We start from the raw sequence: 14924 nt of genomic DNA, 5'->3' as shown, positions 1-14924 counted from the left end.
AGAAAAGTTGAGAGCCAAGTGTGATAGTTCATGCCCACCCTACTGTCTTCCTTCCATTCCCCAATGTCCCTTCCTTTCCCATGGGAAACTAAAGCACAAGAATTGCTCCAAACTCAAGCACAACCTCAGCTACATAGTGAGAGATCTTCCAAAAATGCACACAGTGCAAAAATCACAGAGTATGTTTTAACTAAGAAATATGTCACCTACCCATTTGGATGGTCTCTTGCTAGAAAGAGGTGTCTGAAAGAGAGAGCCTTTATGATGGTGGGGGAAGATGAGAAAGGTCTGGTAGAAAGGGGACAGATAGCAAGACTCCTTTTACTTCTGATGTGAGAGAGGACATCCAAAGACGTTTGTCATTGGAGCTTTCTTAATGCCAGGAGCTTGGGACATATGAAACAAAAACTTTCTACTTAAAGTGGAGGATAAAGTGACCACAGGCTATTTTGGTACTTCTATTGATGTATGACTTCATAACTCCAGCTTCAGTTTCTTCATTTTCAAATGGAAACGAACTTCATTTTACAGTTCTAGTGGAGAAATAAAACATTTTACAGCTGGAAACACTCCAGTATTACTTTTCTTCATGATATCACTCTGTTATATAAGCATTACAGAAAACTCTTTAATAGTCCTTTGCATTTTGGGAGGAGTAGGCACACTCAAAATGTAGTGAGTGTGTCTGCTTTCTGCTTCAAGGATAAACAAGGATAGTTTCCAGCTTTGATTCATGTTACTAGTTCATAGTACTTTTCCTGGACCACAGATTCTCTGGGTTTATTCCAAAGCTAAGCTTGGAAGACTGTGTCATTCCTGAGGCAGGTGACAGTGAAGTTGTTATTAGTATGCCAATGGACGAGTTCATGATGTCATGATCACGTGTTCCACCAAAGTCAAGAGGATCATAAAGAACCACTCCTTAAGAATTCTTGAACTCAAGGGATGTACTCAAAGTCTAATAAGTAGTCATAGTCACCACCTAGTACTGCTCTCAATGTTTGTTGAACTTTAAAATGAACCTCATTTTATATGGTAAATCATCTGGTAATTATATTGTAATTTACTTACAAGAAACTAGCCCCATTAATTGTGCTTTATACAAGAATCTCCCCAATTCATTTTTTTCCTAGACAGAGCCTTGGTTGTTCTTAGTTTTTGTTGACATCAGATGGAGCAAGATTGTAATTCTCTAAATAACGAAGAGATTGTGGGTAGATTTTTAGTATCTGTGTAATAGAAAGGGCTAGCTGTAAATGAAAGAAGAGCCAAACTCACATGTATGCAACCATGGACACACATGCACAAAAACATACATACACACATTGATACAAATATTTGTACAAATACTACTGTTCTAGGCTTCTAACTGTAAGTTACTGATGCTAAGAGGGCTCAGTAAAAACTCCAAGAAATTAGGCTTGCTTCTTTCAATGATACATCCTCAACACCTAGAAGACCACATTCTTCTAAAATATGAATGATCCACTTCATTCATTCTCACTTGAGGAAACTACCCCATTTGAACTTAATTTGTGTTATTTCTTGCATTATTGCAAATGTAAAACTGGTGGATAGCCAAGTATTCTGAGTTACCAAGAAGAATGGAAATGAAATCCTATCTTTAGTCAGCAAGGTTGGTGTTATAAGTCATTTAAATATGTAGTGTGATTTCTAAGATTCATTTACTCTTCTAAAAGAATGGATCCCTTCACATTCACTATTTTCCTCTGATTCATTCATATTTATGTCACCTACCTCATTTCCAATGTCAATCTAAAAGCCCTCGGGCAATTTTTCCAAAATTATAAGAAACCAGTAGAAAATCTAACCTATTGCTATTATTGCTAGCTGGACATTTTTTAATTGGTTCTTGCAATTTCTTTCATACTTTCAGGAATTATAAATACAAATAATTACTGCCTATATAGTTCTTATGTTGACTTTTGCTTGGGAATTTTTCAGCAGCTTTGAAAGGACTTTTCCAAATGTTTCATTTGCATTTGGTGTGTTGAAAACTCTTTCCAGTAATGATGACGATGTTACACTCTCTGCCTTCCACTAGACTACATGGATGTCTGTGCTTGTGAGATTATTGACAGACTATTGCTTCTACAGAAGAGCACAGCTGTCCAAGCCCTAAATAACAGCTACAGCTAACCTCATGGGGGCAGATTCCTAACAATTTTCCAAGTTTTCTGTGTTAGTGACAGGTTTCAAGCATACACTCAGCTATTAAGACATCAGAGCGTCTTTCATTTCTTAATCATTAGCAGTGTTCGCTCTGATTGCCCATGGAGTTGCAAGCTGTTAAAATGATCATTTGCTCCTTGCTAATTTTGAAAGCAAGAGCTGTTGCCTCCTTTAATAAAATGTCCGTCTCTCCTATGAACATGCATAACTCAATGCCCCTGAGTCTACTATGAGAAAACTTAACCTAGAAGTAATTTGCAAAGTAAATGGAGTTACATGAGGGTATAGTTATAAGTACTGAAGAGCTCATTATTTCAACAGGATTCAATATACAGGTTTGTTAGTATGTTTTCAATCAATTTTCTTTACTTTTTACAATGTAGTATTTTTGGTGAATATTTAATGAAGAGAAAAGCTAGGTAAAAGATTCAAAATTCATCTTTTAATAATAAAAGAATAGTTGAAATTTCAAGAGAATTAAGATAATATAGAATTATTATGTTAGATCAATAAATATTGAAAAAAATTTAAATATTATGTTTATCTTTCACTTCGCTAAAACTGAGCCTGCATAGGGCCATATCACATGTAGTCCACAATTAATGCTTGATAAATTGATCTAATATGTGTTATGATCAATTTATAGTATGATCTTAACCATTCATTTAAAGTTAGTGTATATATAGGAAAAATTAAAATTTATGGATTTTTTTGGAAGTATGTACTATCTAATGTTGGATATATTTCTGCAACATGAGACTAAAGGTATCTGTTTTGAGATAAAGATGTTCCTGTGGACTAGGTCTGTACAAGCTACTTAGAAAATCTCTTAGAAGTAAAACCAGCTCCAAGCCCCATTCTCAAAGACTATTGAGTAGATGTTACATAAGGCTAGGTTTTTATGGGAACTTCCTAGATATTGATGACAAATCTTCAGAATGGCCAATATATGTCATCTTTAGCCATCTCTTGTAGGAAGAATCAGCAGTCACGAGTATTTATCTAGTCTCTATTGAGTGTGACTGTCTTGGTCCTCCTGCTTTGGAAAAACCCAGGGTATTTCCCTTAGAATCAAGAGAATGAACATCTGGTCTTCCTGAATCCAAAATTTCTGACTTTGAGGATTTCCTCTCAGTACTGACCCAATGCTAGACAGCAATACACTGTGAATATGCCACTGTGAAGTTATTGCTTTAGACACAACAAGGAAAGCAAAAGTTAGTGCTATAGAGAGACTCTTTCACACATCCATGCTCACACTATCCCTCTTGGCCATGAGCCATCTCATCCATTACTGGTGTCATTCAGCATGGCACAAACCTCTCCTGGAATTTGTCCCCAGACCTGTCAGCCTGGGGCACAGAGTTTCTGGCTTACCTAGTCTCCATTACTATGAGAGAGAAGTATGTACAGGACATCTTTGTGTCTTTCAACTCACTGTTCATTCTGCTATTGTTACTCTTATGATTATAATGAGAGCACTCATTTCCCAGTTCTAACTGTATTTTCTGGTTTTCCTCTTTTTTTTTTCTATGTATTGACTCAAAGTATTTTTAGAATGTATATGTATATAACTCCTTTCCTCCCATAAACTGTTTTCATGCATTTTCTATCTCCCACATATATTGTATACCTCAAATTAGTATCTCCAACTCAATAACATTATTAGTATACAGTCAAGTGTTAATTGTAATTTGTTGTGGTTTGACTGCATATTTTAAGATATGATATCCTTTTAATTTAGAGACTTCCACTGCTTATGATACTGGCCAACTCTCTCTTCCTAAGGAAGCAAATAATTTTGCTTTTAGGTGGGAGGTTTGCGAAGCACTTTGTAAAGGTAGACTGTGATGTAGCCTGTGTCCTTGGAAAATGTGCAAGTATAGTAGCTATCATTTCCTTTCAAGTTGGATTCACTTGACCTTCAAATTCATGTCTTTAGGACTGAATGCTGTGTAGAATAAAAGAGCATGATTAAGAATAGTTAGACAAAAATCACAGTCCCTGCATAATCCACCATTAAGACCTAATAACTTTGAATCTCTAGGAAATATTGCCAGTTTAAATCATTCAAATTCAACTATTTTCACCTAAGATAATGTACTTAACCATGAGCAACCATGCTTAAACAAATAGAGAAATTTATTTTTATATGAGTTTTTGTGTCTTAAAAAGTTCAGCTAAAATCATATTAAACCCTGAATGAATGAATGAATGAATGAATGAATGAATGAGGAAACAAATGAACAAAACTTTCCTGAGCATGAGACCATTCAAGTCTTCTAGCACAAAATGGCAAGCCCACTCCTGCCCTGCACAGGTCCCAGCCCACCAGCCAGAGGTTCCTAAACTTCTCTAACATGATCCCTTTGGAGGAGAGGCATCAGGAGTGACACTCTTGAAGCAGAAGGTTTTCCTGCTAAATGAAAGACCAAGTTGTGTTCCTTTGGATCACCAGAGAACAGCAACTGATATTTTATGCTTGAGGAGGCTAACACTAAAGCTATAATGAGGATGATGTTTCCAGTGCCCTCTCTTATCCTCTGTCCTCTTGACTTTCTTTTTCAGTGACTGAATCTGAGCATTGCTTGGATGGTGTTGACTAGGTCCAGTCACTTACTATCTTTAAACAGAATTGAGACATCCTTAAGTTGTCCTTTTCATGTATTGGGAACATTGACATTAATAATGGCCACATATCAGGGTGGTGAAAATTCTAAGTTCTTTTTCTTTAAATGCAGTTAGAAATAGGGGGATGGAAAGAAAAACACTGTAATGTGAATGATGATATTCCTAGATAATTAACTTTATGATATTTAGGTTTTGCATTTTTTTAATGTCTTAAATGAAGAAAAGTACATTTTGGAGAAAAGAAAAATATACTTGCTGCATACTAGCCTGTGCTTGCTTGTCTGGGGAGATTTGTAGAGGCTCTTGGTGGTGGTCCTGGTATGTACTGGTGCTGATGCCTGTGGTGGTATGGTGGTGCTGCTGTTGATGATGGTGTCAGTAATGGTGGTACTGCTGGTGGTGCTGGTGGTAAGGATGGGGTGGTGGTGGTATGGTGATGTTTGAGCTGGTGGTACAGGTACTTGTGGTGGTGATGTGGGTGCTGGTGGTGATGGTGCTGGTGGTAAGGCAGTCGTGCTGATGCTTGTAGGATGTTGGTGGTGCCGATGTTTGTGGTCATGATGATGGTAGTGGTGCGCTGGTGTGTTGGATGGTGTGGTGGTGTGGTGATGGTTGTGCTGGTGGTGTGGTGCTGGTAAAGTAGTGATGTGATGATGTTGTGACATTTGGCCTCCAAGAAGTCTGTTTTTTTGCCGCTATAGTACATTTTCTCTAATTTGTAGCAAAGAATATACATAAAGTTTAGAGCTAGGGCCTAAAAACATATTGTTCTCTGACTTTGATTTCCTTTTGTGTGTATGATTTCTTTCCTGTTCGTGGGGGGAGCCCAAGGCCTTGTGCTTGCTAGTCAAGTGCCCTAACACTGATTTAAATCCCACTGATTCCTCTTATCTCTAATTAGATAAACTAGGTTTGTAGATGAATTCCTATTTTGTTGCATACTGAAGCTTCTGGCATTTATATTTGTAGCTGTTGATAAGAATCAAAGGAGATGAATGTGTTGAGATGCATAAGAGACTTTAGGAAATACAAAGAGCAGTATGATAAGATTTATAAATTGATCTTATTTTAAATATATTAACTGAAAGGCCTTCATTTCTTTGCAGACTCTTTGATCTTGGTTCAGAGTCAAGTTCCAGTGTATTTACATTTTTTACCATAAGCCAATGGCCACTACAAGTTACTTTTACAATATGTACCATGACTATAGGCATGAGCATCTTTGCCTCTATCGTCCAAAGAAATGTCTCATAATTCTTTCATTCTTACACCAATTTCTGGATATTTGCAAATGAATTTCTTTCTGATTGCTCTTCCCCTTTTTCTTTTTACAAATGGAAAAAAATGTCTGTACATGACTTCATGAGAGTATCAAGAAGAAACATTTGGCAACTTTCTTGAGACATTGACAGAACTAGATTAAAACTGAACACCATAAAAGTTTGGGCAGTACAATAAAGCAAGGAATAATTTGGTTTGTTTGTTTTTTCCCGTCTAATATTTTTAGGTACAAGCCTATGCAGAAAGTGGATGGGGTTGCAGATGGTTTCACAGGAAGTGGCCAACAGACAGGCACATCTGTTGAGCAAACTGTAATTGCCCAAAGTCAACATCATCAACAGTTTTTAGGTATGTTAAGGTGTAATGCATAGTTGCATAGTAGTTGCTATTAGGATTTTGCAGAGAACAATAGTAGTCTCTTCTCCAAGTAGAATGTCTTCAGATGTTAATTCCATATAAAGGCAGAGGTGATTTGGTGCTGAAACTATAACATTAAATGATAGTTCTAGTTCATCTTTATTGAAATATTAAGCTATATGGAATCTTGAATGCATCTGCCTTAAAAGGTCAGGGCTAAGAAAGTGTTCTCAAGAGTTTATATTACATTTGGCTTTTGTGATCAAAATCATGTTGTGTTTACTTCAGAAATAATGTCCAGTCCCAAATAATTCTCATTTCCTGTGTACAAAGTTACATATTCATAGTCTTAGATTAGAAAAATTATAAACATTTTAAATAATTTATTCTTGTAAATTGATTACAATGCTTCCTGTTTGAATATTTATGCTATAGCCAAAGGAGCAAAAGTGGTAGTTCAGTTGCTAGCTGTTCCATAGATGAGTATGCTTCATCTCCAAACAGTGGGCCAATATAAAGAGATGCTAGTGGGGTGTAAGTGTACTCACACAGGTGTGTATTTATGTATCTGTGTGCATGTGTGTGTCTCTGTGCGTGTGTGCTTATGTGTATGTACATGCATGTGTCTGTGTGTGTGTGCTTATGTGTGTGTGCATAGGTGTCTATGTGTGTGTGTTTATGTGCACTTGCCAATAGAGACAGCTGGAATAGACTTTCAAGTTAGAACACTCCTGAGCTTGACATTGTTATGGCAGCATTTCCTAGACCAAAGTGCCCATATGTAGTCTTATGGACCATTGAGCTTGAAAACACTATAACTTTTATTTTTTTAGCTGTAGTTGAGTTGTAATATGCAAAAAAAAATTTAAAAACAGGGATACACAGAGAAACCCTGTCTCAAAAAAAATAGGTTTCCTAGAACTTAGAAATTTATATTATTCTTCGTTTAATTTTGATCTTATGGTAAGGAACTCACCAAAGTATATTACTAATTGTTCAGGACTAATAAGAAAAATATAGAAAGAGAAAAAGTGAGAGAGAGAGAGTGTGTGTGTGTGTGTGTGTGTGTGTGTGTGTGTGTGATGTATGAATTATAGTGTCATCAAGAAAGGTCAATAGCAAGTGTCCTAATCATTTGAATACAGAAGTATATTGGAGCAGGTAGCCACCAGGAAGAGCAGATTGGTGTAGGTGTTATACTCAGAAGACTTGTCTACAGCAGTTGACACCAGGTTCATGTGTGAGAGATGATTGGATTATAGGATAGCGTCATCCATCACATCAAATTAATGTTGTTAGTTTAATGTTATTTTTTAACTTTTTGGCTTTTAGTTTTATAGCCTTCATTTTACAATTATGTAAAAGGTATGAAAATAATGAGTTTCAGGCTATGTTTATTTTTATATGGTTGGATAGCACAATAATAAAAATAACTAAAATCACTACTGGCAAGCTCAGGTTATATTTCTTTTACTAAGAATCTATCCAGTACCCAGTTTAATTAGAGTAGAGCTTAGTTTATATGAAATTCACAAATATACTCCATTCATATGTTACATGCTGATAATGTTACTAAGTCTGGCTAGAAAATATTAATTTGAAAGTTAGTGATCTTTGGCACTCTGATCTCCAAATTTTCTTTCCTTTTTAGTCTTCTGAAAATTCCCCTCATTAATCTGTAATTGACACCATCCACAATAGCTTTTTTTCTGTTGTGTTGTCATGGTAACAGATGCATCTCGAGCACTTCCAGAGTTTGGAGAAGTTGAAATCTCTTCTCTGCCAGATGGCACTACCTTTGAGGATATCAAGTCACTGCAGAGTCTTTATCGAGAGCACTGTGAGGTAAGACCTTCAAACATAGTCTGAGCACATGCTACATTTTGCAACATAACTTGTCAAAAACAAAATAATAAAGATTTTTCCCTAGAGAACAGAGAAGTTCTAGTTATTTTGAGCATTTCTTTGAACACTAATAAAATCTTTCTTCTTGTCTCAGTGGAAAGTGAGGGAATGTGTGAAATTGAGAATATATTTTATTCTCCATTTCAAAAAAGTGATCTTTGTATATTTTAGTATAGCAATTCTACTCTGGGTTTGTCTATAGAGAAAACTTAACATATGAGTAACGGATCAAATGTACAAGGGAGTTTATTGCATTATTCTTTTGATTTAAAAGAATGCCTATAGTTTCACTATCTAATTGGGAGAGGGATTAAGTCTGCTATAATTTATAGGTTGGGCTACTGTACACTTATAGGACAGAAAACTCTAAATGTACTAAAAGGAAATGCACTCCAGGGTTTAATGTTAAAGCAAAAAAAAAAAAAAAGGTACAGAAAATTCATATAGCATGTTGGTCTTTGAACTTATGTAAATGACTTTCCACAAGGAAAAGTAAAATGTTAGTAACAAGGAAAAGTAAAATGTTAGTAATATTTGTGTTGGTTTGAATCACTCATATTCTTGGGCATTTGTACATATGGCCCCAATTGTTGGTGACGTTTAGGGAGGCCTAGGAAGTCTGTCCTTATTAGAGGTAGTTTGTCACTAGAGGTAGGCTTTGAGTATTTAAAGATTTGTACCATTTCACGTTTGTTTGTTCTGCTTGGTGCCTGTGGTTCAAGATGTGAACCCCCCACTTTCTGCTCCTGCTTCCATACCTTTGGATAGCTATCATGGACTCTAATCATCTGAAACCACAATCTGAAATAAACTCTTCTATACGTTGCCTTGGTTATGGTGCATATCACATCAATAGAAAAATAACTAATGCAGAAATTGGTTCTAGAGAGTGGGCTATTACTCTGAAGAACCTGACAATTGTTTTTTTGGAGGAATGTGGAAGGCTTTGGAACTTTGCACTAGAAAAATGGTTGAAAGCTGTAAATAGGGCTTAATGGGGCCTAATAGGATCTTGGAAGACAGTAGTGTTGAGAGATATGTAGACTCTAAAGGGGTTTCAGAGTAGAACAATATTAGTAATTGGACTATAGCTGTTCCTGTGATATTTGGGCAAAGAATTGGCTATTTTCTGCCTATGCCTTGTGAACTTGCCTAAGAATACATTTAAAAGTAATGAATTCATATTTTTAGTAAAAGAGATTCAAGACAGCTTAATATTAACTTAATTTCTTATTTACTAGAAATCACTCTTAAGTAAGTCTATAATTAAAAAATGGTTCAGAAGGAAATACAAAATGTACAAAAATTGAAAGGACACTAATAGGTGTAATGTTATTGCCAAGTCTTATATTATAAGAGAGACTGCAATTGTTAAGGAGACTAGGGCCATTAAAGATAGGTCAGATCTGCAGTCCAATAAAGGGAAGGTGCCCTCCTGGCAAGACCTTTATCCAGTTAAACTTCCAGCTTGTAAAGAAAGTATAAGTGTTTTCTTAGGCCTTGGGAAAGCAACTTCAATAAAAAGCTGCTGCTAAAGTTGATCAAGGGGGTCAGGGTACATCCCAAGCTGACAGTCAAACTTCTCAGTGTTGTTCACATGGTGATGGCTTCAGAGCCATGAAAGATATGGAGGTTGTAGAATCTTCCTCTGTGGTTTCACAGGGCTACTGAGGCTAGGCAACATGTGGCAGGGGAGTCCATGCCTAGAGGTTCTTAGAGAGGAAGGATCCCTGAAAGTTCACTGTATGAAGCTGTGTAAATGAACCCTGGCTTGTATTGGAGTCCCTAAGATGTTGGAGATGCCAGAGGCATGAGACACCTGAAAAGGAAAGTTGCACATGAGGCATGAAACCAGCCCAGGAGAAGGAGATGTATGTTACAGGCAGCCCAGCTTGAGAACCAGAGCCATCTCAGCCCTTTGACATCAGATATGGCATGGGAAACTTGATGTTTGCCCTGCTGTTTTTCAGTCTTGTATTGGTTCAGTATTTCTTGTTATTACCCCATTTTTTCCTTTTGGAACAGTAATGTATATTCTGTGCCATTATTTGTTTAGATGTATGCAATTTTTATTTTATAAGGGGTTACAATTAAAAGATTGCCTTGATTCTCAGAAGAGACTCTGGACTTTTTAATAGTATTGTGACTGGCACTCTATGAGAAATTCCAAAGTTAAACTAAATGTACTTTGCTTTATGATGTAGCTCTGCTATTGTGAGGACCAGAGAGTGGGATGTGTGGTTTGAGTGAGGTGTCCCCTGTTGTCTTGGGCATTTGAATACTTGGTCCATAGTTGGTGGTGCTCTTTGTGGAAGCTGATGAAGTGTGGTCTTCTTGAAGAATGTATGTCACTGGAGGTGGGCCTTGAGAGTTTCAAGGCCCCCACCATTTTAAGTTTGCTCTCTGTTTTGTTCTTATTCAAGGTGAGCCCTTCCATTCTTGCTCCTGTCTCCATGACTTTGCTCTGCTGTTATGGTCTCTAGTCCTCTGGACCAGAAACCCCAAATAAATTTTTCTTTAAGTTTCCTTGGTCATGGTGTTTTATCATGGAAGTGAAAGAGTAACTGGTACAGTGCCCTTGTAAAAACAAACAAACAAACATGCAGACAAAACAAAAACAAAAACTGGAGGCCATGTTCAGGAGAGAGAGTCAGTTTTTCAATAAACCCTTTTGAATACCTCAAATGTATGCTTCTACTTAAATATGCTTAGTAAGAACCTTTGGTCTTCCTTTAGACTGATTTTAGAATTTAAGTAGCTTTGTCTTGGGAGTATTCATGATTTGCCTACAATTTAATGATTACCCAGTGATTTCTAGAGAATTCCTTTTGACTGTTGACAGTGAAAAATGAAATAAGTTTCAACTTAAAATATGTCAAGATTGCTTGAAGTTTTGGTTACTGAAGGCTTCTCTTGATGCTTAGATCCTCCCTCCTACTCTCCTCCTCATGTCAGAATTGCTGTTATTCCCTAGGAGGGAGCATTTTCCATTCCAGTACATTAGTTCGTCTTACATTCACCTGGTAGAAAGGAGAGAATACATTGCAGAATTTTCTTAAGTGGTTTTAGAATATAAGTAGCTTTATCTCAGAAGTATTTGTGGTCTGCCTGAAAATTAAGGAGTAGCCTGTGATTTCTAGAGAAGTCCTCTTGCCTGTTGACAGCAAAGGATGAAGTAAGAAGTTTCATTTAAAGCATATATAGATTTTCCCATTGCTCCAGAAATAAGATGACTAAGTGAACCCAAGTGCTTGTCAGAGATGCCAGGTTATTGACAGCCAAGGACAAGTCCTCTCTTTATCAACATCTTGCATGGCAGAGTGTTCTTCAACCTGTCTTACTCATTTCCAACACTTCTGCATTATATGACCCACTTAATACTCACTTCCCTTTGACTAGTTTGTTTTCCTGAGTATTGCAATATTTCTAAATCATCATTGTACATGTGAAAAAATTTCTTTTACACCTATCACATTCAGTGAAAATTCTTTAAACAATTCCTCATTTATCTGTATCCAGATAAAGCCTTCTATAAGCAGCTTAGCTTGTACAAATATAATTCACATTTTGAGTGAATCATATTTATTCAGAGTGTAAATTGGAGTATAATTATTTACATTGCTAAAGAGTGTACAGTGAGATCATTCTAAGCAACAGATGCCTCCAATAAGATTAAAATTGTCTTCACATTATAAAATTTTTATGAAAATTCCAATTGTAATGAATAAATATACTTTATGTGAAGAGATGGAGAACTCATAATAGAATTAATCTGTGTAGGAAATGACAGTCCACAAAATGATCCCCACTTGTTTCTAAGTTATCAGTGCTCATGCCATCTCTCATGGAGCAGAGTAGTATATTTAGAAATTTAAAATTCTAATTCTTTTTGTTACATGTCAAAACATTTTAAATAAAGCTGCCTTGCTCTCAGATTCAATCCTGTAGTCATTTGCCACAAGCCAGTAGAATATAGATTATTTTAATTTCTATTTTCCTATATATTTGAAAATAGGTTGGAAAATAATAATATTTTAGTCACTTTACAAGCTGCCTTAAATGAGGCTGGTGTCGGTGTCATTTTCAAAGAATTATTTGAGATTAATTTGAAGACACTGGATTTATGATGTGCTGAAATTCTTGCCATGTTTTACTTCATGTTTTCTATAGTTTATACTTTTAAGGTAGGATTATTCTCCTATTTGGAATTCTTTTCATGTATTTGTTGAAATATTTTTAAGTATCACTAGTTTTAGTCTCAGAGTGTGTTATGTATTAATGCCTCACACTGTAGAGACATCACTTAGAATATGCCTAAGCTGCATTTAAAGAAGTAGGCATCAGAACTTGTGGAGAGGGTTTTGATCTGTATGAGATGAAGGACAACTATATTTACTTTATTTTCAGAGCTTGCCTTCAGTATTTTTTATTCTTACCGAAAAGTTTTATATTAAATTAGTTCATTTGCACTAGATGCCAACTTGCATCATTCCCTGCTAGTTCTCAGAACACATCCTCCATGCACACGATTAATGTCTGAATTAGCCATCAAGGTGTTCTCTGTCTCATGTGTCAGGCCTTGTCTATACACGTGGCACATACTCTACAATTACGAAGTTACAGTTTACTTTTTCTAAAATACTCAGATGGACTCTAGGTTGTCTCCATCTTCTTGCCGCCTTTTCTAGATCCCTATGGGAATCTTCTGTCTTAGTTCTCAGTTATTGATAGAATCAAATCCATTATACTGGCTTATACTACCTACACATCAACCCTTTGGCATTCAGCATAATCACAAAATTAAATTTTCTTTGGCTCCATGTTTGCTGTTATCAAAAGGCTCTATTATAAAGTGACTGAAGTGGCAGACTGAAATTAAATATGGTCATCAAAAGTTAAATAGGGAAGTGACAGTTACTAACATCACCACAAAAGAAAAAGGAAACTTGTTATACCTGGAAAATGGTTCTAGAAACTAAATTTAAACTAAAAGGCAAGGCCTGGCAGACCCCACAATTAGAAAACAATAATCTTAAACTAATCTATAAAAGGAATATACAAAAGTAAGATTGTATGCTGTAGTGGGGAATGCAAGTTATTATATAGCCAAACTTGGCTATATGTGTATTTCCTTTCTACTCAGAAAGGTATCAGTGTCTGGAAGCCTCTTGACTCCACTTTTACTTTATATGTTAACTCTGCCTGACGGAGACCCATGATCAGTACCCTTGGAAGATTAGATCAATCTTAACCCCATCCGCCACACTTGAGCAACTTATCATTCTTAACTTCTGCCTTCTTGGATGGCCAGTGGTCATTCACCAAAGAACACAGATGTTGGAATGCTTTGTCTTTCCTGGTCAGGAGTAGGTAGAGTGCTGTGATGGTTGGTTTGAACTGTCAACTTGTCAAGTTGTCTAGATTTACCCAGGAAGAGAGTCTCAATGAGGGATTGTTTAGATCAGGTTGGCCTGTGGGAGTGTCTGTGTGGGAATGACCTGATTACATTAGATTTTAATAACATCTTATTTAAACACAGAATGTGAAAAAGCATAACCTAACATGGAAGCAATATAAACAAACAAACAAACAAATAAATAAATAAGTTGCTCATGTTGTGTCTTGTTATTTAAAAACTAGAATATAAGTAGATTGTTAATTTCCATTTCTTTTCCCATCTTTGAAATGTTACATGTCAATAAAGGAAATATAATACATAAACTACACCAGTTATTATATTATCTAAGTTTGAAATGAGTTTGTATTACCAAAAATGGAAAGAATAAGAAGAAAATATTAACTTTTACTAAGTATTTTTTTCTATTTTCTAAGCTCAAAGTATAGTTGACATATTATGTAAGCAGTAAGCATAAAATTCAGTTGGTTATCTAATTAGTTTATATTAGTTTCTTTTCTATTGCAGTGATAAAACACCATGACCAGGAACACTTAGAGGAGAAAGAGTTTATTTGGGCTCATGATCCCCAAGGGCTAAGAGTTTGTCATGGCAGGGAGACAGTTCTGCAAACAGGAGGAAGGGCAGCAGAAACAAGAAGCTGCATACTCATGTCTTGAATCACAAGCACAGAACACAGACAGAGAACTTGAAACAGCACACATCTTTAAAGTCTCAAAGCCCGCATCCAGTGACATATATCCTCCAAAAAGGCTACATCTCCTAAGCATCCCCAAGCAGTGCCATCAATTGAGAACCAAGTATCCAAATGCCCAAGACTATGGGGAACACAATATAAACCACTAAGCAGTCTGTTATTCCAACTTGGAAACAGTATAAACATTAGTGCCTAATATTTGCACTTTTCTTTTGGAGTTGTTCAAATTCCATCTGTTTTCATTTCAACAAGAACACACTACATAGACAAATCATTACTACTTATTTTCATTTCTTTTGTTACTGAGCCACTGAAATATAGTGGTGTTAGTTTTTCAGAACATTAATGATTACAAAAATTATTATTTGATTTTACATTGTTTTACTGTATCTTTGAATATTATCACTTCAATATGTAATTAATATAATAGCTATTTAATTATTG

At 35.9% G+C, this 14924-nt stretch overlaps 1 protein-coding gene across 10 annotated transcripts in view; it reads left to right on the top strand.

Moving 5' to 3' along the window:
* Rfx3 (regulatory factor X3) overlaps positions 1-14924 on the top strand; it is a 252369-nt gene that overhangs the window by 199079 nt on the left and 38366 nt on the right. For all 10 annotated transcript variants that reach the window (XM_036208665.1, XM_036208682.1, XM_036208635.1 and 7 more), the window contains 2 exons: positions 6332-6453; positions 8195-8307. In XM_036208665.1, the coding sequence (XP_036064558.1) occupies positions 6332-6453; positions 8195-8307 (235 nt within the window). The remainder of the gene's footprint in view (positions 1-6331; positions 6454-8194; positions 8308-14924) is intronic.

Source organism: Onychomys torridus, chromosome 1 (assembly GCF_903995425.1).
Source record: "Onychomys torridus chromosome 1, mOncTor1.1, whole genome shotgun sequence".
NCBI classification, from domain to species: domain Eukaryota; kingdom Metazoa; phylum Chordata; class Mammalia; order Rodentia; family Cricetidae; genus Onychomys; species Onychomys torridus.
Note: the sequence above shows the minus strand (reverse complement) of the source record. Positions and strands in the feature narration are given on the sequence as shown.